The sequence below is a fragment of the Nelumbo lutea genome, chromosome 8 (genome assembly GCF_056320005.1).
Source record: "Nelumbo lutea isolate HS-2025 chromosome 8, American lotus-T2T, whole genome shotgun sequence".
Classification (NCBI taxonomy): Eukaryota; Viridiplantae; Streptophyta; class Magnoliopsida; order Proteales; family Nelumbonaceae; genus Nelumbo; species Nelumbo lutea.
The window spans coordinates 52,062,994-52,085,052 of NC_142691.1; the positions used below are offsets into that span (position 1 = coordinate 52,062,994).

The following is a 22,059-nucleotide window of genomic DNA, read 5'->3' on the forward strand; positions in this document are numbered from 1 at the left end:
GTAGAATCATCACTACGGCCAATAGGGAAGATCTTATAAGGGGTGGAGGATAGATAGAAATCAAATTCCAATCACTCATCTTCAGTTTGCAAATCACTTGATGATTTTTGTGATGGGGGTGCTAGTGAGAAGGTAGCAAAGTAAAAAGAGGTGATAAGAGGGTTTGAAAGAGTGTCCAATTTGAAAATAAATATGGAAAAGAGTTGTATAGTAGGTATCAATTTGGAGGATAGAGAGGGTGAGGCTATTGCAACCTGTCTAGAGTGCACCATCTCTTCTTCGCTATTGTCCTACTTAGGGCTTTTGTTAGGGGCAAACCTTAGGGAGGGTAGGTTTAGGACTCCAATGGTTGAGAAGTTTGAGAAGAGATTAGCATCGTGGAAGAACTACATTTCTTTGGGTGGTAGGATCACCTTGATAAGAGCTACCTTGGCAAACTTACCCACTTACTTTCTTTCTGTCTTTAGGATACCACCTAGGGAAGCTAAGAAGCTAGAGAAACTAATAAGGGATTTCCTGTGGGAACCAGGACAAGGGCAGAAGGACCATTTGGTAAAGTGGGAAATTGTGTGTAGAAGCAAAGAAGAGGGTGGTTTGGGCCTAGGTAAGGTGATTCAGAAAAATCTAGCGTTGTTGGGGAAGTAGTTGTGGTGGCCTTTGGAGAAAGACAAATTATGGCATGAAGTACTGGGAAGCATTCATGGGAGCTCAAAGAATGGGTGGGATGCTGGTGTATCAAGGCAGGCTACTTTGACAACACCTTGGAAAGCCATTCACAGTGTTCTTCAGTTTGTCAGGTATGATGTTTACTTTGGGAACAGTGTCTGATTTTGGGAGGATATTGGGTTGGTAATCTTCCTTTAAAGAACCTTTTTCCCTTCACTTTTACCCGTGTCTATATAAAAATGAGGTCATTTCAAGCTTTATCACAATTGAGGGTACACCTTTGGCTACAAATTGGGACTTTGGTTTTCATAGGGGGTTAAGGGATGAGGAAATTAATTCCTTATCTGGGGTGTTTTCAGGGATGAGAATGGGATTGTTTCTGCCATGTTCTCAGAGTCGAGATCCATAAGGTTATGGAAGGAATCCAGAAAGCCAGGGAGATGAATATCGAAAACTTATAACTGAAGGGGACTCAAAGGTGGTGGTAGGATGGCTGAATAAAGACAACAATGGCTTATGAAATTACAGCAATATGAGGAGGAAATTTAGATGGCTGGCTTGAGAAATGGAAATTAAAATCAGTTGGGTAAAAAGATAAGCTAATTCTTTTGCTGATGGGTTAGCTAAACAAGGGGTGGAGAGGGAGTCAATATTTTGGGCATAGTTGTAATTTTCATTTTTTTTCTCTTTCTCTTTTTTTCCTTTTTTCCTTTCTTGGTCCTCAAGTTATAGCTGGAAGATAAGAAAGTTTGTCTTCCTCTGTAATTATTATTGAGATTATTTAATTAATTGTGTTATTGATCAAAAAAATTAATTCCTTATCTAATCTGTTCTGTCTCTTGAATCAAGTCTGTTTGGGTTCCTCAGCCCAAAGGGACCTTTTCTTGTGCTTCTTTTTTTTAAGTCCCTTTGTCAGTTTCCCTCTCAATTGGTTTTCCCTTCAAAGGAAATTTGGTGTAGGCCAGTTCCCCCAAAGATAATGGCTTTTTGTTGGGAAGTGTACCATGGTAAAGTGAACACTTTAGATAATCTGCAAAAGAGAAGACCGTTCCTTTGTATTTCACCCAACTGCACCCAACTTGTGTACTCTCTGTAGAGCTCACATGGATGATTGTTATCACCTACTAATGTCCTGTCCATTCTCTATAGAATTGTGGGATTGGCTTTTTTCATTGTTTGGATGCAGGGAGAACATGCCAACAGAAGTGTGCATGATCTTTAACCCTTCTACCTTTAGTTGGCCCAAAAAAAGAGGGAGAATTGTGGAGATGTGCTAGAGCAGCCTTGCTATGAACAATTTGGGAAGAAAGGAATGCTAGAATCTTTCAAGACAAGGAGAGAAGCAGTCAAGATTTGAAGGAGTGTGTGATGAATAGGGCAATCCATTGGATGAAGACTAGGAACTTTTCCATCACTTTTCCTTTTCAGACTTGTAGAGAAATTGGCTAGCAGTGGCAAGGTGCTCTTCTGGGAAGACTAAGGCATCTACAAGATGGACTCCACCGCTTGAAGGTTCAATGAAACTGAATTTTGATGGGAGTAGTCAGAGCAATCCAGGGCGCTTTGGAATGGGAGGGGTCTTGAGAAATGAGGTTGGATATATTATACTGCTTTATTCAGGTCCTTTGGGATTTGAGGATTCAGTCAGAGCAGAACTATTAGCAGCCATAAATGGAGTGCAACTCGGAAATCAGTTAGGAGTAGGACAGCTTGTTATAGAAGGGGACTTCAAGGTGGTGGTGGGGTGGTTGCAGAACCTTGAGGAAACTAAATGGTGCCATAGAAATGAAGTCAAAGAAATTTTAAGTGGCTGACAAGGAATATGTCTGTTAGTACACAATGGGTGGAGAGATCAGAAAATGCTTTGGCTGATGGCTTAGCTAAGCAAGGGACAAATAGGTAAGTTTTGTTTTGGGCTCAGCCATAATGTTCATCTTTTCCTTTTCCTTTTAAGTTTCTTTGTAATCAGTTGAGAGAGGCTGCAGCTCATGCCTCTCCATGGGCTGCTGTATGAGATCTTCATTTTCTTTTGAAGTAATAAAACTATCCTTATTCATCAAAAAAATATTTGAGAAGGCAAGAGGGGTGGAGTTATTTGAGCTCTCCATGATTAGAGCTGCCCATTGGGCTCTGGTGACCAAAGAATTCAACGGTATTTCCCTAAATGATGTGTTACGGGGATGGAAAACTATTGCTGACTTTCAGAAGAGGAATTCGGGAAGCATGGTCAGTTGGTGTGCACCAGCAGCACAGAAGCTTAAGTTAAAGTTTAACAGGTGCAAGCATGGGAACCGAGGAAACTCAGGTATTGGTGTGTTGTCACGAACCATAATGGGAACATCCTACTCAGCTACTCTAGGCCTATTGGGTTTGGTACTCTTTAAGGGAAGAATTGAAAGCTTTATTACAGGGGCTGGAACTGATGAGGAATTGAGGATAAAGGACTTTAAGAACATAGAGGTGGAAGGTGACTGTCAAACTCTAATCTGTTGGATGAAGAAACTGGACCTGATACCTTGGAAGGCTAAGCCATTGGTGAGACAGGCACAATAGTGGGGTTCCTTATTGAATACTTCATTCAATTGGGTGCCTAGGAGTGCTAGTGGCCTGGATGACTCTTTAGCTAGGGCTAGGGTAGAGAAAAAAAAAAAAAGCTGGAATGGGGTTGTCCAGGACTGGGTGGTAACCTGTAATATTTGTTTTCTCTCTTATGTATTCATGATGTTAGTACTCTGTGCCTTCCGGAGGTGTTTTGTTTTAGGCAGTGGTTTCCATTTTTAATGAAAGTAATCTGTTGCTTATCAAAAAAAAATGACTAAAGTAGCATAAGATCGGAATCTAGCTCCACTAAACCTTCATGTTTACTTCAATCCAGAACACAAACCTAATCCATTTTTCTTATTGATGAACAAAAGGTATTGAACTAAAAGATTTGAAAAGCACCTATATCAAGCAGCAGTCTGGGCACTCCATCATCAGGCAAAGCAAGCAGCTCCAGTGCTCTCTCTGAAAGCTTTGACTTTTGATACACCAAAGCAGAAGCATTAGCAAATGGATTCCTTCATAATCAAAAAATAATCTCAAATCCATCCTAATTCCTGATTTTCTATAATATAAAATTATCTATTTAATAGTTGGTTCAACTATAAACAAGAGTTTTTTTTTAACATCCCACATTACATGCGGCAATGTTTCAGTAAAATACACGTCAAGATATCTGAAACCCATTAATAAATTTGATCAAAAAGAAAAAAAGTAAGTGAACCTAGGGAGAAGGGAGGAGGGGGCACTGGGTTGATTAAGTTAAAAGTAATAAACAAGGCATGACTGTTGAAAAACACAAATTACAGTTGCACCCAGAATAGTTTTTGTGTTTTCTGTATGGAGCTACCTCGTGCCTCTCTAAGGGGATTTTCATGTAACCAATCTTTGAATTAATAGAATATGATTCTTTACTTATCAAAAAAAAAAAAAAGTAAAAAACAAGGCCCTACTTAGTAGGTGGTTGTGGTGGTTTGGAGAGGAACACATTCAGCTTTAGAGGCAGCAGGTAATAAGTGAAGTATGGTGTTGTCCCTATGGATTAGGAGACTCTCATGCCTGCCCAGTCCTACAGCTCTTCCCTGTGGAAGGGAATCATGAATCTAAAGCAGAATTTTAACGCAAATATTTGAAAAAAACCTGGTAATGGTGAACATATTTATTCCTGGACTGATGTTTGGTGTCATGAACGGGTTCTTTGTAATGTATCCAAGCCTTTATAACATCGCTGACAATAAGAAGGCATCTGTTGAGGAGTGTACAGGATGGGTTGGCTCTCAGTTGGTGTGGGTACCCAAATTCAAAAATAATTTGAATGACTGGAAAGTGACACTTATTGGAGGGCAGCTGTAGAGATTATGAGGCATTCAGTTGAACACCCAGCAGAGAGGTTCCCAAGTTTGGCTGAAGGAGCATTCAGGTTCTTTCTCCAACAAATTTTGTTACAAAATGCTGATTAGAGAGTTCTAAGCTATTCCATGGAGTTGGATTTGGAGATCTCAGGTCCCATCCAAGGTTATCTTTTTCGTTTGGGCCAATGTTTTCAAAACGCCATTGACCCAGGCAGTGGAACCACTCAGCCCAGAAACTGGCTACCATTTTGGTTCCTTCTACTGCCTGGCCCATTATTTTGTAAATATACATTGAATTGGTCAACAAACCGATTACCTAGACAGTCTAACCACTGAACCATTCAACTCCAGCAACAGTTCACAGTTTAAATAAAAAAACAAATTATTTATTAAAAACTAAAATAACAAAAAACAAGGAGAACAGTTGACTGGCTGGTGGGGGAGAGAGAAAGAAACTGACCGGTTGGTGAGGAGAGAGAGGGGGAGAGAGAGAGAGAGAGAGAGAGAGACCTGACCAGCTGATGGGGGAGAGAGAGAGAGCGATGAGATGAGAAGAGAAACCTGAGAGAGAAAAATCTGAAGGAGGCAATCATCTTCTTCTTCGTCTCCTTTCTTTCTTTCTTCTTTCTCAGCCACTCTTCTCATTCTCTCCTCTCTAATAATATGTATATATGACCTATGTATTTTCCTAACCTAACCTAACATTCCAATCTAATGGCCAGAATGCAATATACAATGTAAATTGAACTCAATCATTTTGACCTATTTGACCCAACCAGTTGAATTGCTGACCCAGGAACCAGAGGAAAAAGCAGTTCTATTTCTGGGTCAGTTCTTAAAACCTTGGTTTGGGCTGGCTGCTGGAATAGGATTAAGACTGAGGTTGCTTTTGAAAAAGGGTATGAATTTGCACAATGTCTACTGCTTTGTGGGGAGTCACCCAATTCAACTGATCATTTGCTTATTCATTGCCCATTTTTCCTTCTATCCTTTTAGTTTAGAGGTACTTTCTTAATCTATTCTGGAGACAATGGACTTGTCCTTGATCGGTAGAGAATTTGTTATCTTCTTGGAGAGTGGGTTGTTTTTCTATTGAATAGAGAATCCATTGGAATTTGCTGCCCTTTGCAGTTTTCTGGGGGTTTGGAAGGAGATGATTAATAAGGTGTTTCAAGGGAAATCTTCCACTCACGTGGTTCTGGTTTGCAAGATTGCATGATTTCCTATTCGGTGGGCATCAGTACTACACCAATTTTCTGGGATTAAAGCTATCTCTTTCAAGGAAGATTCATTTTCTATCATTTTTTATGAGTCCAAGATATAATGTATATGCTATAGCCTATAGTGATACATGTATAGCATTCTGTAAACCCCTTCTCTGAGGGTGTCTCGCCCTCTTTATAGTAATAATAATTCCATACAATACAATTTTTTGCCACTATTCACAAAAAAAAGGAAAAAATGGTTTGATTAAAATAAAACTAGAAAACAGAAAATGCCTAGTTTTGGTTATTACATTATCTAAATAATTTGTTATTAACCAATTAAATATAAATTATAGACCATTTATATACAATAATTATTGATTGGTATAATAGTTTGTTTTCAATTCTACAAGAAATACCACAGAGAAAAATCGGAAAATCCATCTTAATTCGCTAAAAACCAAGCTAAATTCAGATATGGAACTAATCGCTTAAATTTTAAATATAAATACTAAAAAATTCGCTAATTATCAGCTTAAAACAACTTAAAATAAAATTTACCTGAATTTCGATTATCCGAGATGAAGAAGTATACTTCCGAGCCTCTGCATCGTCATAGAATATCTCCGGAATTTTAAATGACGAAACTACCCTTTACCCGCTCAAACGTCTAGGGCTGCAAATTGTATCCAATTAATCGAATTCAAATTCGAATTCGGATTCGATCTATCAACGTCATCCGAATTATATATATGGATGTATCCCCATCCAATCTAGGGGTGCAAGTCGGGCGGGTTGGGCCGGGTTTATGGTCAACCCAGGCCCGGCCCTAAAATTTGGGCTTAAGGCCTGAACCCGGCCCGAGCCCGAGGTCAAGCCTGATTTTTTCAATCCGAGTTCAGCCCACCCTCTATTTTGATGCATTTGAGTTAGGCTCGGGCCCAAGCCAAGCTTAAGTTGGTTAATGAATCCATTCTAAAATTATACATATATAAATGTATTTATGCAAATATATATACATATATTTATGTGTGTATGTAAATATGTATGCAAAATATCTATACAAATATGTATGTATATATATATGTAAATATGTATACAACATTTACATACACACACATATATATATGTATGTATGTATAAATGTATATAATTGGGCCCGGCTCAAGCCGGGTTCAGGCTACCTAAGGGCTAAGCCTCAGTCCGGCCCGAAAAATAAAAAGAAAAAGCTAACTTCTTGGGCCTGAGCCCAGCCCGAGAACTGAAAATCCAAGCCCAACCCATGTAAAATTCTAGGTTGGGTCAGTTCGAGCTTAAGTTGGGCCCGCCCAAGTTGCACCCCCTAATCCTATCTCATAAATTTAAGCCTATAAATGGTATTTTTTGTTTTTTGAAATAAGTAGATTGTAGTCCACCTCAGAAATCTGAAATTACAGCCCCCTTCTAGTCTACTAGTAGCCCTCTTATAAACCGCATCCTGCTTGTGGATTTGACATCAATCCACATGATTCATCCCACCTGTACATTGGGGCTAAGATTTATGAAGTGGACTGAACAATAAAAACCCCTTATTTTTTTTATCAGATAAGACAAGAGGGGCTACACAAGACCTGGGGGTAGCACGTCTCGAAAAATCACTCACACAAATGTAAGAACTAGCTAGGCATAAATTGTAGAGATAAACAGTAAGAAGAAAACGAATTTGTAAGATCTTCATGGGCAATGATGTTCATCTTCTCCAGGCAGCTATCAATGATGTTATTCATTCTCCATGGAGCGTCCATCTGCTTCCTAAGACAAGAGATAACCAGATTTGAATCTCTCTCAATTATGAGCCTCCCAAGCAGCCCATGCCTCAGCCAAGTTGATAGTTGAATCACCCAAACGGTAGGCTTTGACATCAATAATTTCCCCTCTACAAGTCTTTGCAATAGTGCCACAGAACAAACATAATTGACACAGGAAACATCGAAATTGATCTTAACAGTGTCATTGTTTGGATTGTTCCACATAACATGAATCCAATTCTTCATTCTTTCGTTTTCATTAGGATTAGTTTGGCATATTGACTTCTCTAGATAAACACTCATAGCTTGATCTATCATAATTTGAGGCAGAGTTTCTATGTTGTTAAACACTCTCCGTAGGTCTCTACTCTTCCAGAGGTACCATAAGGTAAATGTCATTTTCTCCATCACCTCGCCATAAGGGGCACCATTTTAGGATAGGTTCTATTCCACCAATTACTAAGGTTACTATCTTTCTCTTTCAACCCATCTAGATCCGAGGTTAATGTCAACCAAACTTGCATAAACACAATCTCTGAATATGTGATTAACATCCTCCATCTCATCACACCGGTTACAAGCATCATCAATGTCAAACCCCCGATGTCTAAGCAACTGGAAGCTCGTTGTTTAATATTAAGAGATAAACATTCTTATCTTAGGGGGGGCATTTGAGATTCCACACCCTAGTGATCCATTTCATATCATTAGAAGAGTGATCCAAATTTGCTTTAGCGTAATATGATGATTTGATTGAAAATTTACCATTTCTATTTGAGTTTCCAAAATATTTTATCCTTATTGCCCGATAAGGAGACAAAAACTGACTTAAGTTTGTTCCGTATTTGGATTGGAACAGCATTGCAGATTGTTTGCTGGAGAACAGCAGCTGAAGAAGAAGAAGAAAAGGAGATCTGAGAATGGCGGCTTAGTCACTCCAGCCGACCCTAGAATCTTATGTAAGTACTCACAATGTAATGTTACAAGAAATGATTAGAATGCCCCAGATTAATGATGTGACACCTAGACATAAAATGAATAAAACAAGTTTATGCCCAATAACTAAGGCCCATAATAAGCTCAAGAACTTAAAACATAAATAAAACTAACATAAACACTAAACCAATTGAACCAACACTCCCCCTCAAGTTAAGCATGGATGTTAGTCATGTTTACCTTGCCAAGTAAGTCTAAGAATTTCATTGAAACTAGTCATTTTATTAGCACATCTGCAATTTGCATCTCGGAAGGAGTATAAGGGATGCAGAGTTCCCCTTAGACTATCCTTTCTCTAACGAAGTGTCGGTCAATCTCAATATGCTTCATCCTATCATGTTGCACTAGGTTATTTGCAATGATGATGGCAGCCTTGTTGTCACAATACAGTCTGAGAGGACACTCGACCCTTGTCCCGAGCTTACTGAGAAGGGTCCTAAGTAACACCATGAGCCATAGCTCGATATTTAGCCTCTACACTAGATCTAGCAACCACATTCTGCTTTTTACTTCGCCATGTAACCAAATTCCCTCCAACGAACGTGCAATACCCAGAAGTAGACTTATTGTCTCCAATAGAACCAACCCAATCTGCATCAGTATACGCTTCAATTTCAATTTTATTGTGGTTTTTGAACAAAATTCCTTTTCTTGGGCAAGTCTTCAAATACCTAAGAATCCTTTTCGTTGCTCTCATGTGAGGAATCTTTGGAGAGTGCATGAACTGGCTGACAACATGTATGGAAGAAGCAATTTCTAGTCGAGTGAGAGACAGATATATCAATTTCTCTACCAGTTTTTAGTATCTCTCTTTATCAAGGTAGTCATCTCCAACTGATTCCTGTAGATAATGATTCTATTTTATTGGAATATCTGCTGGTCTACTCTCCATCATACTTATCTCCTCTAGAAGATCAAGGACGTACTTTTGTTGACATATATAAATGCCCTCTTGTGACCTAACAACTTCAATTCCAAGAAAAGTATCTCAGATGGCTCAAGTCTTTGATCTCAAACTCAGATGCCAAGAACTCCTTCAATCGTTTTATCTCTTCTAGATCATTCCCTGTAATCACCATATCATCCACATTAACGATGAGTGTCATAAGTCTGCTATCATGTTTCCTTATGAACAAAGTATGATCTGCACCACTTTGATTGTATCCCACTTTCCTCATGGCCCTATAGATCTTCTCAAACAAAGCTCGAAAAGATTGTTTAAGGTCATATAATGCTTTCTTCAATCTACACACTTTCCCATCAAAATCATAACCTGGTGGAGGATTCACTAATACCTCTTCATGTAGATCGCCATTTAGGAAAACGTTCTTCACATCCAACTGATATAGCTCCCATGAGAAGTTTGCAACTAATGACAATAGAACTCGGATTGTATTGAGCTTTGCAACTATAGCAAAAGTCTCTTGTAGTCAACTCCTTCCTTTTGAATAAACCCCTTCGCCACTAGTCTGCCCTCGTATCTTTCAATGGACCCATCCTCCCTATGCTTCACAATGAACACTCACTTGCATCCCATAGTGCTCTTCCCTTTTGGTAGATCCACTAATTTCCAAGTCCTGGCTTTCATTAAGGCTTTCATTTATTCATTCATAGCCTCTCTCCATCTTGGGTCAGACAATGCCTCTGAGTACCTAGTAGGGACATGTATGGAATAAAGAGCAGACACAAAGGAATAATAACGAGGAGATAAATGTGAATAAGAAACATATTCAACAATGGAGTGTTTGATAGTACAAGAATAGATAGGCTTACGAGGAGCAATAGGGAGATCCAAATCAGAAGTATAAGTGATAAGATTATACCTAGAGTTGTTGAGATAGATTGATCCGAATTCGATTGGTTGCTGCTATGAGTTGGAGGGTCTTTTTTTCTTCTATTGTAGATGATTCTCATATCTTTTTGTTGCCTATTAGTGTCCTCAGTTACATCCACAACATCAAGAGTGGTAACAGGTTCAATGGGAGCCTTACTAGATTCACCTGGGGTGTTACAACTAGGAGGATCGGGAGGAGAAGATGGAAGGCCCGAAGTTAAAAGAGGCACAAAAAAAGAGTGAGAAGAAAAATCATTTTCCATTCCACTAGTCTCCCCTTGAAGATGATTCTAGAAAGATTGAAAATAGGATTAAGACTTAAAAAATACCACATCCTTTTTGACTTATTTCTTCTTGGTAACTGGATCATAACACTTGTAACCCTTTTGTGTAGGATAATACCCTAGAAAGATTCATTTCGTAGTCCTAGGATCCAACTTTGTCTTTTTGGGTCATTTACATGAATAAAACATACACAACCAAAGACTATAGGTGGAAGAGGAAAGTCTGGAAGATTAGGGTAGATGATAGAGAAATGAGTTTTCATACCCAACACTTTAGATGGCATTCGATTTATCAGATATGATGCGGTAATGACTGCTTGAGACCAATAGTGCTTGGGAACCTTATGTTAAAATAGTAAAGCTCGAGTTGTCTCCAACAAGTGTCTATTTTTGCGCTCAGCTACCCTATTCTGTTGAGGGGTACTAGCACAAGATGGCTGGTGTAACATTCCTGCATCCTCCATGAACAGGTGCATCATGAATAGTGATCAATAAAGTTGATAAAATAATGAAAACCATCTAAAAAAACAAGAGGTGAAGGGCCCAAACATCAGAATGGACCAAATCAAAAGAAGCTTGAATTCCATTACTAGAAATTGGATAAAGAGTTCTACATTGTTTTGACAACTAACACTTCACAAACTAAACTTTGACTCGAAACACACTTGAATAATTTAGGAAACAACCCTTGTAATGACGAAAAAGGTAAATGACCTAGCCTAGTATGCCACAAGTGTAACCTAGCTATTGACTCCTCATTATTTTGACTATTAGTAGCAAATGATTGTAAGGCCGAACTGATGTCTGCATCAAAAGACGATAGGGGCCCTCCTCTTCCCTTTTATAACCATGAGGGGCACAAACCGATGAGAGATCAACAGTGCAGATGAAGCACCTCTGACAATGCCTCAGAAGGCCAATCGGCGCGACCAATAACGTATGACAGGAAGCCTCGAAAACCGAAGCGGCACCCTCGACAGGCAGCAGTTGAGCCCATTAACTGCACTGGTTCAACCTTCGACGCGGAGACCCGCAGTACCGATATAGCCTTCAACACAAATCCTCGTCTAGGCCACTCAAATCCTCGGCTAGGTAGCTTACAGCCACAAGGCCGCACAAGAGTCTGGTCAAGCACTCCCCCTCCTCAACAGCAAAACTCGGGGAATGGTTTGGGAACCAAAATTTCGGTTCTCATTTAAGTTTTGCAGCTGACAATCGGAGGACTCCTCGACAACAACCAACATTGCGCAAACAATATGTATGCTCAGAAGTTCCTAAGCCAGGCAACGAACCTAGGGAACCTCGTCCCTTGGCTTCGGAACTAGGGGAGTGATGTTGGGGACATGGCTAAGTTGGCCTAGAAGCCCATGGCCATCTGTCATAGCTCGGCCACGTCGACACAGTCTGGCCGAGCTACGACATTACCGTGATCCCGCTGACCACGTTAGTGATGCCCCTCACGGATAAGCCCGCTTAGCGGATAGGGATGGAAAGACAACTTCGCCGAGGAGTAGGAATCTACCCCCTGTAACCTCAATGGGGAACTCTATCCCGATTTCCTTGGAAACTTACTCCGATTAGGATACAAACCATTTGTCTATAAAAAGGTACTCCATGCTCGAGGTAAGGGACTCTCCCAACTTCTAACACCCAAACTACTAAGTAGCCCAAACCAGCATTCCTATAGCTCGGCCCGACCATCCACTCCCTCCTACTGACTTGAGTGTCAGAGTACTTACTCGGGGATAATTCCTCGGGCCTCTGACTTCTTCCTTGATCGCAGGTCTTGAAGCGTGGCCTCATCCTTGCAACTCAGCCCCGACTTTCCAACAAGGATTATCTAATTTCTGTCCTCGGTTCATGCACTACCTCGAATTGAGCAGCATCAGTGAGTTATGTGCCTATTTAGATGTAATTGCGTAGAATTAAAAAATTAAAAATTAAAAATTAAAAATATAAACTTAACAAAGGGGATTTTGGAGCAAAAATTGAAGAGGAGAAAGATGCCATGTGGACTAAGTTGCTTTATATATAGATAGATAATATATAGAATATATATAATATGTAATATATTATTAATAATGTATAACTAATATATTAAAAAATATTTGTCTAAATTGGGCTATGGACTTTATATAAGGCTAGCCTCAAGCTCAAGATGTAGGCCTGATGGTTGGGTTGAGCTTAGGCTTGGGATTAGTCATTTTTTATTTATAAATAGGCAAAGCTGGTCCAAACTTGACCTGGCTCGTGAACAGGTCTATTCATGACCTACAAGCAAGGTTTAAAACTTTGATACGATACACCCAATACAGGGTGTATCATATCATATTTTTTAAAAATAGATATGAGATATACATGGAAATCGTTCATTTTGAACCCATATTGAGGTATATCAAAGGTGTATCGAGGCATATTGGTAGCATATCGACAAAAAAAGATACGACCAAAAACTAAAAAAAGGGAAAAGTAAAATTCTTTTCCCTAAAATAAATATTCTTTCACCCTCCAAATGACTCTTAAACTCCAAACCTCATTCCTAGAGTGCTAGATTTAAAAAAAAAATGCAAGAAACAAGGGTGAATCGTTAATTTTTGTTTTAAGATTATTCAAATTTAAAAAAAAATGGTAAAAATAGGTACATTTTTTTCAATTTTTTATAAGATATTATAATTTCTTTTTTTCTTCAATGTATAAATTTATGTTAATCTACATTTCTTACATTCAAAATCATAATTTTTTTCATGTTATTGGTAGATATGGAAATTTCATGAAGATATTTGGTGAAAATATAAATTAACAAAAAAATTGAAAATGCAATTTTTTCTCTACTTATAAAGACTAAATTTGTTTTAGATCTATGGATTTACCTATCATATCCATAGAGCAATTGAAATTTCTTCTTTAATATGTTTTTTTTAATATTTTTAGAATTAAAAGTAAATAATAATTAATTATATTTTATCATTTGCTCACAACAATTGAATATATTATAATTCTATAGATTATATACCATATCCACAAAGCAATTGAAATTTCTACTTTAATAACTATTTTTTGAATATATTATATAATGTTTATTTATTTTTTATAATTTTTGAAAATAAATAATAAATAATTATTATTTAAATAATAATTAATTATCAATTATATTTTCACTTAGAAGTTGTACTAATGCATATTTTATGGTTGGATAGGAGAGTTGGGTTTTTTCCATCCCATAAAACATTAAAACTTAAGAATTATAATTTACAAATTACAGTTAAGCATAAGATTTTTAATGAAATAATAATTAACTACAATATATTTCTTCGTAAAACCATTAAAATATATTAATTTAATGTATATACACCTCATTGAGGTCTTATATTTAATGTTGTTGATCTATTTTATGATTTATTAAAGTATTTATAGTGTTTCCAAGTAGGGGTGTAAATGGATCGAATTCGAATCGGATCAGGCAATATCCAAATTCGGATCCAATTAAAATATTCAATATCCGAATTCGATTTGATATTCGACGGATATCGAAAATTAATATTCGAATTCGAATATGACTTAATATTCAAATATTTGATTCAATTTGAATTCGACTAACTAATTATTTTAAATAATTAATAAATTTATAAAATAAATATTATATATATAAATTATTTATATAATTTAATTATTATATAAAACATTTAAATTCGACTAACTAATTATTTTAAATAATTAATAAATTTATAAAATAAATATTATATATATAAATTATTTATATAATTTAATTATTATATAAAACATTTAAAAAAATTATATATTATATATAAAAATTAAACAATTGGTCGAATTTGGATATTTATCGAATTGAAGTAGGTCATATCTGAATTCGACCAATTAACTATTTGAATTATCCTAATTCAATTCGATTATGTTGAATCTCGAATTCAAAATTGGATTTTCGGATACCGTTGGCACCCCTATTTCTAAGCGTATTTATGCATATCTTAGTTTTTGTCCTGTATGCATTCATATACAAGGTGTATCTCAATACGTCTATTAAAATTGCCATTCGGATTGGCATTTTTGATACTTTGAACCTTGCCTACAAGTAAAACCCTCTTCCCTGGCTCCTCTTATCTCCTTCCTTTTTCTTCTTCTTCTTCCTCTTCCTTTTCTCTACGCAAATGAGGTTGAGAAGGAAAACTAATTAGTCCATGGTATTGAGATAACTGACACCTTGGAATCAAATAATCTTGTTGAAATGGGCATTAGGACATCGATTTTCTTTCTTTCTATTTTCAAAACAAAAGAAATAGCCGGTTAGACATCAGAGGTTGTCAGCACCCAATTTTTGCTCAATCCATTGCCTAAACCTCCAATTCACCCCAAACACTCGATCAGACCCCTTTCGACTTCTCCGAAACACCTAAAAACCTGGAAAACCCAAATTTCACCCTGAAAGCCCTCAGATCTACCATTAAACCTGCCTAATACCTACTGATGGCCCCGATTGACCCTCAATTAGACCATAATTATTAGATCAAACACACCCATTACACCCAAAACATCTCAAAACACTTACCCAAGAAATTTGAACTCAAGATTCCTTCATTCTCCCGTCCATCAAACAAAGATTTCATTTCAACTATTTTCGCACCAACAACATCCATTTGATCCGAACACATCTAAACCAATCAAGAATTTCCAATCACTCCAAAATATCAAAATACCCCTACATATGAAATTTTTGCTCAAAACACCTCCATTTTCCCTTGACCACACAAAGATTCCATTTCGAGGCTTTAGATTGACCAGATTCTGAATCTGCCTAATCTGGGCCCAGTTGGCTTAATCTAATCTTCCTAATCATCTCAAACTACCCAAAACTCTACCTTGAGAAATTTCACCCAAAACTGCCTTCATTTGCCCCTTCATCACATAAAGATTTCATTTCGAGCTTCTGCATTAACCTAATCGAGCCATCCCCAGATCCTCCCATTCCAAGCCTAGTTGGGCCAGTCCAACCCTACCAATCAACTCAAAATGTCCAAAATCCCCTTCCCCATGAAATTTCATTCAAAACTACCATGTTTGCCTCAGTCCAAGAAGATTATGTTTCAACCAATCTCACTATCCCTCGCATATAAAAATCCCATCTACGGTTAGACTCATCTCAACCCTCCATTCGGACCCAAAATCTTAGCCATTCATCTGAAATCCCAGGTCTGATCTTCATCGACCTGGTTTAACCCTCTTATACCCAGTTTAACCCAACCTGCTTAAAATTACCAAAATACCCTATTTTTATGGAAATTACGAAATAACCACCACCCCATAAAAAAACAAAACAATGCTTCATTTAACCTAATTGAATCGAGAGGGAGGAGGAAGGAGAGACTGTTCATTGTCTTCTCTGTTCGAATCAACGGTGGAGCAAGCAACGAAGTCCACCGTTCCCCTGTGTTTCTGCCCATTTTTCTTTCATCTTCATCCTTCTTTCCTATGCCTTTGCCTCTTCCCTTTCTCTCTTCTTATTGTCTCCTCTGTTCACAGCCTTCTCCCCGTCTTCTTTTCCATTCGAACCAGCGGCGTGGCGAGCAACGGAGTCTCTTCTTCTCCATCTTTCCTAGTCTTCCTCTTACACTCCCTCCTTCTTGTTCTTCTTTTATTTTTCATCGGACTCAGCGATACAGCGGCTGTGAGACAAAGCTCTACCACCATCGACGCTCCCCTTCTCTTTTCCTCTAGTTCCTATTATTTCAAAATGCATTCCGGTCGCTGATGTGACGCAATCTAGCTGCTCCTAGCTGGAGGTGATTTGGGGGTGCTTACCCGGCGAGGTCGCTCCGATGCTTAAGTCAGTAATTCACGAGTTGAAGGTAATTTAGAAAGCAAGAGAGCTAGTAATCAAAGATTACGCGTACCTTTTCTCCTAGAGGGTTGGGGTCTTTATATAATGGAGCCCTCGCAGGTTTTTCGGAGTGGTTATGTGATTATTGCTATGATGTGGGCCTGTTTCCTTATTAGCAGAGGATAACGCCGATAAAGCTTATGGCTTCTGCCCGATTTGGACTGGGGAGATAAGGCTAGCTGTTACGAGGCGTAATCCCGTAAAGCATGGAATTTGGTGGCGAGATCTTCGGTGTTGTCATGCAGAAGTCGGTCAATATTACCCGAGCTAGTGCCCTTTGGATCCAACCTGGTACGAATACCGAAGTGCCTTGGAATTGAGGTGGTCCTGATGCGATCGTGTCCTGAGGTGGACTTACCCTGAGGTGGACTTGCCCCGAGGTGGGCTTGCTTTGAGGTGGTTTGGTTATCCGAGCTCGATCCGTTGTAGACTTGATGTGTCGGGGTGAGCTGTCATCCTGTCAGTTAGGCCGTGTCCATGTGTTCCCCTATTACTAGGTCGGGCCAAATCACCCCACATCAATTGCCCCCCACTCCCTGGGCCAGGGGTCCTGACTTGGTGCAGGGATTTTATGACGAGCCAAGTGGATTTGGTCCGAGGACCGGGCGGCTAGTCAGATGAATCATGGGTCGGACTTTATTCGGCCACTCAGCTCAACCAGGAAAACTCAGGTCGCCTCTGGTTCACGCGCGGACATTACGCGATTTATAAATTCTGTGGACGTCAAAAAATGTGTTAAACCGATTTTATCCTCAAGGATCGCATAGCCGGTTTTCCTAGGAGTCGTTGGATTGCTTCGATCTTGACCGTTGGTTCTGGGACATTGCGGCTATAAATAGGGGGTCCGTGACTTATTCTTGTCGCAACAAATTTAGTGATTGAGCTCTCCTGAGGTCACGTCGGAGTCTGCCAGCTTGGTCTTCTTTCTATTTTCCACTTCGTTCTCTTCGGTGAGTCTCCATTCCTTAGCTTTTTCCTGCTTTCTGATTATGTCAAGTTCTAGCATAGATAGGCTTGTAGATAGTGTTAGTGAGGTGGAGGGCACTGTTGTTCCTGCTGGAGAAGTCATCTCGCGGCAGGGTACCTCTCTTCAGTCTTTAGAGGGAACCTCTAACCCTGAAGTCGACCATCTCGGCTCAGGGAGACCGAAGCTCAGGAAAAGGGTCAATCCTCCAGATCAGGGGCCCCAACTTCTTCCCGAGGTCGGGATCCCGATGACTTCGGGCATTCCAAACTGTCTTCAGACAGATTGTTGTACTTAATGTCCTGCTATCATCTCCCCGATAGCTTAGTCTTTAGCATACTCTTAGGTCCGTACCCTTGAGCTCATGATCACAATGAGCTTCCTATTTTTGAGGAGCAGCTCGCGGCAGGGCCGCGCTTCCCACTCCATCCTTTCCTGATAGAAGTAGTTAAGTTTTACAACATCACCATTGACCAGCTTCATCCAAACTCTATTCGGAATATCATCGGCATTATTTCTCTATTCCACTCCTACGACCGACCTCTAACTCTGGATGTCGTCAGCTTGATCTGTGTGATCAAGTGAAACTCGGCCTATCTGCGCGGGGACGTCAGACAGAGCTACTATATCTCTCCCAGGCCGGGATTCAAAATGTTGCATGGTTGTCTGAACAAGGTTCCGGCCTGGAAAAGGCGATACTTCATTGCTTGTAACCCAGAAGGGTGGTCTTTCCCAACCTACTGGAGGGTGGCTACTCAGGACCCCGGGGTGAGCTTGGACGACGAGACTAGGGTGGTGATCAACTCATGGAGGGACCTCGGGCTTGAAATGAAAAACTTCTTGGCCAAGGACACGTTGGTTTGAGCCCTCTTGTTAGGTTTCCTTTCGGATATTTGATTAAGATACCCTTCAAGTTTTTTGACTAACTGTCTTTTTTTTTTTTTTTTTACATTTACAATGCCAAAGGTCGATGTGGAGAGCCTCCTGATGAGCTCTCGGAGGGGGAAAAAGCGGAAGGCCGAGAGGTCGGGCCTTCGACGTTTGGAGCAACCGAGGCCTTGGCTATGGAGCCGATCTCCACTGAGCCCCCCAAGGAGGAAGCCCGACTTGCGGATCCCGAAGTTGTCCCAAAGGAGGGTCGCGAGGTGGAAGTTCATCCTCAAGAATCAGAGGATGTACTGGCTTTAGAGGGTCCCATTGCCGAGTCAAAGAGCGCCCCCATGAGTGAAGGAGAAAGCACCATGAATCACGTGCTCATGGTGCGCAAGAGCCGGGATGCCGTCTTTCCGAGTGAGGTCGCGCGATGGGCTGACATGCCTCCAAACCGGCTCTTGGGACTATCTTCCAGCCACTGCATGGTGGTAAGTTTTCAACCTTTAGCTACACTCTTCTCCTTTTTTTTTTTACTTACCTCGATTTGCTTTTGATAGGTCAACTCCACCCCTCATGCATTGGCCCGCCAGGTCGCTATCCACTCAAAGGAGGCTCGGGACGCCAAGGTGGAGGAACGAAAGCTCCATCCCGAGCTGGACCTAGCTCGGGGTGAGGTACTTCGGGCTAAAAAAGGGACCAAGTGCCAGAAACAACTTATCCTAGACCAGGAAGGATGGATGTCCACGCTGACCGAGGAGAACACAAAACAGAAGGAGCTAATATCAACAATGACAGAGGAGAAGGAACGACTTCAACGAGAAGTCAAAAACCTTGAAGCAATGGTCCATGAACGAACTCAAATCTTCGAGACTGCCATCCAGGAGGCGCGGGAAGAAGAGAGGAACCAAGCCGTTGAGCATTTTAAGGAGTCATCGGATTTCCATGCTCTCTAGGTCGAATATGGCTCAAGCTCCTACCGCTCCGGGTTCAAGTTGTGCAGGTATCTAGTCCGGAAAAATTTCCCTGATCTCGACCTCGGTGCCATCACGATGTCAGGCTTAGCCCCTGGAGTGGCCAAGGCAACGAACGAGGAGCCCGACTCATCAGAGGAGGAGAGTAATGACGAGATCGAAGTGGTGGACCCTTCACATAAGGCTGACAGTCCTTCTGCGTGATTCTGCCTCTTTCTTCCTTTTTCCCCTTTTTTTGAATTATAGATGTACACCCCGAAGCTATTGAGCTCGGGTGATAATGAAATCTTTTCATCAATGAAATATGAACTTTTTGACTAATCCTAGCATAAAAGTATTCTAAGTGTGAGTGACTCCCGATCTGGGTAGAGAATGTGTAGGTTACCCGAATTGTCGAGCTATTGAGTTGGACAATAAGTAAGGATAACCAAAAATAAAAATTTTCTAAGTTCAGATCACCCCGAATTGTCTACCCGGACAGTAGTATGGGTAACTTCATATAATGTACACCGAGGTGAGCGACATTCAGGGTATATAGCCGACATGTCCGCGCACGGACTACTCATTTAGATGTCGGTTGTCCCTAACGGACCCAACCTATTGTTATATGCCAAAGTGGGCTAGACATCGTAGGGCTTATATTCAAGTTGTCTATGACTTAGGCATTAGAAGTACCTTGCCTATGTCGAAGAGGCGGCTAGGACTTATATGCCCATGCCGAAGAGGTGATAGGATCTTATGTGCCCATGTCGAAGAGGTGACTGAGACTTATATGGTGACGAGTTCGTCAACTCTATACTTTGGCCCTTAGGCCCTGGGGGTGACTTATTGTCCACCCTCCTTGATCTTGCCCATGCCGAGGAGGCGACTGGGGCTTATATGATGCCCCCCGGTGACGTTCATATTAGCGTTCTGTCCGACGTTACTGGAAAATGCCATGGAAATTGAATTTGGAATGCTCAGTGGAAAAAGGCTTTTTGAAGCGTTTCTCACTGACGACGCCAAATGATGTGATGCAATCTGGCTGCTCCTAGCTGGAGGTGATTTGGCTTCCGGTAGACGACGGAGTTGGCTGATTTGCACAGAGAGAATCAGAGAACCCAGGGGTGTTTACCCGGCGAGTCACTCCGATGCTTAAGTCAGTAATTCGCAAGATGAAGGTAGTTTAGAAAGCAAGAGAGCTAATAAGCAGAGATTACGTGTACCTTTTCCCCCTGGAGGGTTGGGGTCTTTATATACTAGAGTCCTCGCGATTTTTTCAGAGTGGTTTCGGGATTATTGCTATGATGTGGCCCATTTCTGTATTAGCAGAAGATAACGCCGATAAGGCTTATCACTTCCGCCCGATTTGGACGGGGGAGATAAGGCTAGCTGTTATGAGGCGTAATCTTGTAAAGCGTGGAATCTGGTTGCGAGATCTTCGGTGTTGTTATGCAGAGGTTGGTCAATATTACCCGAGCTAGTGCCCTTTGGATCCGACCTGGTACGAATACCGAAGTGCCTTGGAACCGAGGTGGTCCTGATGCGATCGTGTCTCGAGGTGGACTTACCCCGAGGTGGGCTTGCTCCGAGGTGGTTTGGTTGTCCAAGCTCTGTCCGTTGTAGACTTGATGTATCGGGGTGAGCTGTCATCCTGTCAGTTAGGTCGTGTCCACGTGTTCCCCTATTACTAGGTCGGGCCAAATCACCCCACATCAATCGCCATAGCTAGTTTCATTTGCCATCTATCACACCTTCAACGCCAAACCAAGAAGTTGCAGAATGAACCCCTGTGCAGCATCGGTGCTTGACTATGCTAGACAACCCGGGACTCTTTGAGATCCTAAAGCGGACCAACTTTCCTTCTACCGGAGTTCGGCCAATCTTTGCAGTATCCTGCGACCTCTCGGGAATCAGCGCACTCAGGTAACCCATCTTCAATCAGCGCTCTTCCTCTTCAGTCTGTATTATTCTGTTTTTCCTTCATATATTCATGAATCAAGGGTTAGAAAGGGGAAGTGCCGATTCCCTGTAAGCTCCCGTACCCGGCTTAATCCTAGTTTAATTCTTCTTAGATTTAACTCTACTTCTGTGATTATATCTGTGGGAAGATTATTCTTGTTTGAGACAGCTTGTAGTTCGTGCAAAACAATGGCCGCCGAATAGCATGTTTAGCTGGTTCCGTTCCTTTTCTTTCTTTTATTGATTTTCTCTGATGCATTCTACCGAACTGCAACAATAGGTTATTGTCTTTTCTTTTGCCGTTTATTCTCTAATATATCACACTAAACTGAATCAGATCGATGTCTGATATATTTTTGTTAATCGATTTTCAATTCGGCATTATTTCAGAATTTGGCATTTCTTCAGATGGTTTTAATTCCTCCCCGAATAACAAATTTAGCTGGTTCCAATGCATTTTATCAAGAAGTTTTTTTATTTAGGTTTGTTTCTGCCGAATAGCTTTAGTATTTGATGCTTTTAATTTCATCTTCGTTTATTTATTTATTTATTTATTGCCATATGCTCTTCCCGGATCTGGTTATGTCAAATTCTATGCTTTCTCTGTTGTGATCACTAGCTCGTGTTTCTCTTTAGGTTCGTTTATGTTTAGTAATATGTTTTAGGTCTTTAATTGGTTCAGGCCATTAGTTTTTTTTTTTTTTTTATAGTTTGTGCATATTTGTTTTCAGCTCTTCATGTGGGCCCTGCCT

The 22,059-nt window shown here is 40.3% G+C and overlaps 1 protein-coding gene across 1 annotated transcript in view; it reads right to left on the reverse strand.

The window, feature by feature from the left end:
* The window catches only part of RID2 (S-adenosyl-L-methionine-dependent methyltransferases superfamily protein), a 32,767-nt gene extending 24,970 nt beyond the window's left edge, over positions 1-7,797 (reverse strand). Inside the window, exons 1-3 of the mRNA XM_088959511.1 lie at positions 7,449-7,797; positions 6,326-6,411; positions 3,610-3,685 (exon numbers count right to left, since the gene is read on the reverse strand). Coding sequence (XP_088815637.1) covers positions 3,610-3,685; positions 6,326-6,411; positions 7,449-7,797 — 511 coding nt within the window. The remainder of the gene's footprint in view (positions 1-3,609; positions 3,686-6,325; positions 6,412-7,448) is intronic.
* Positions 7,798-22,059: the final 14,262 nt, after the last annotated feature.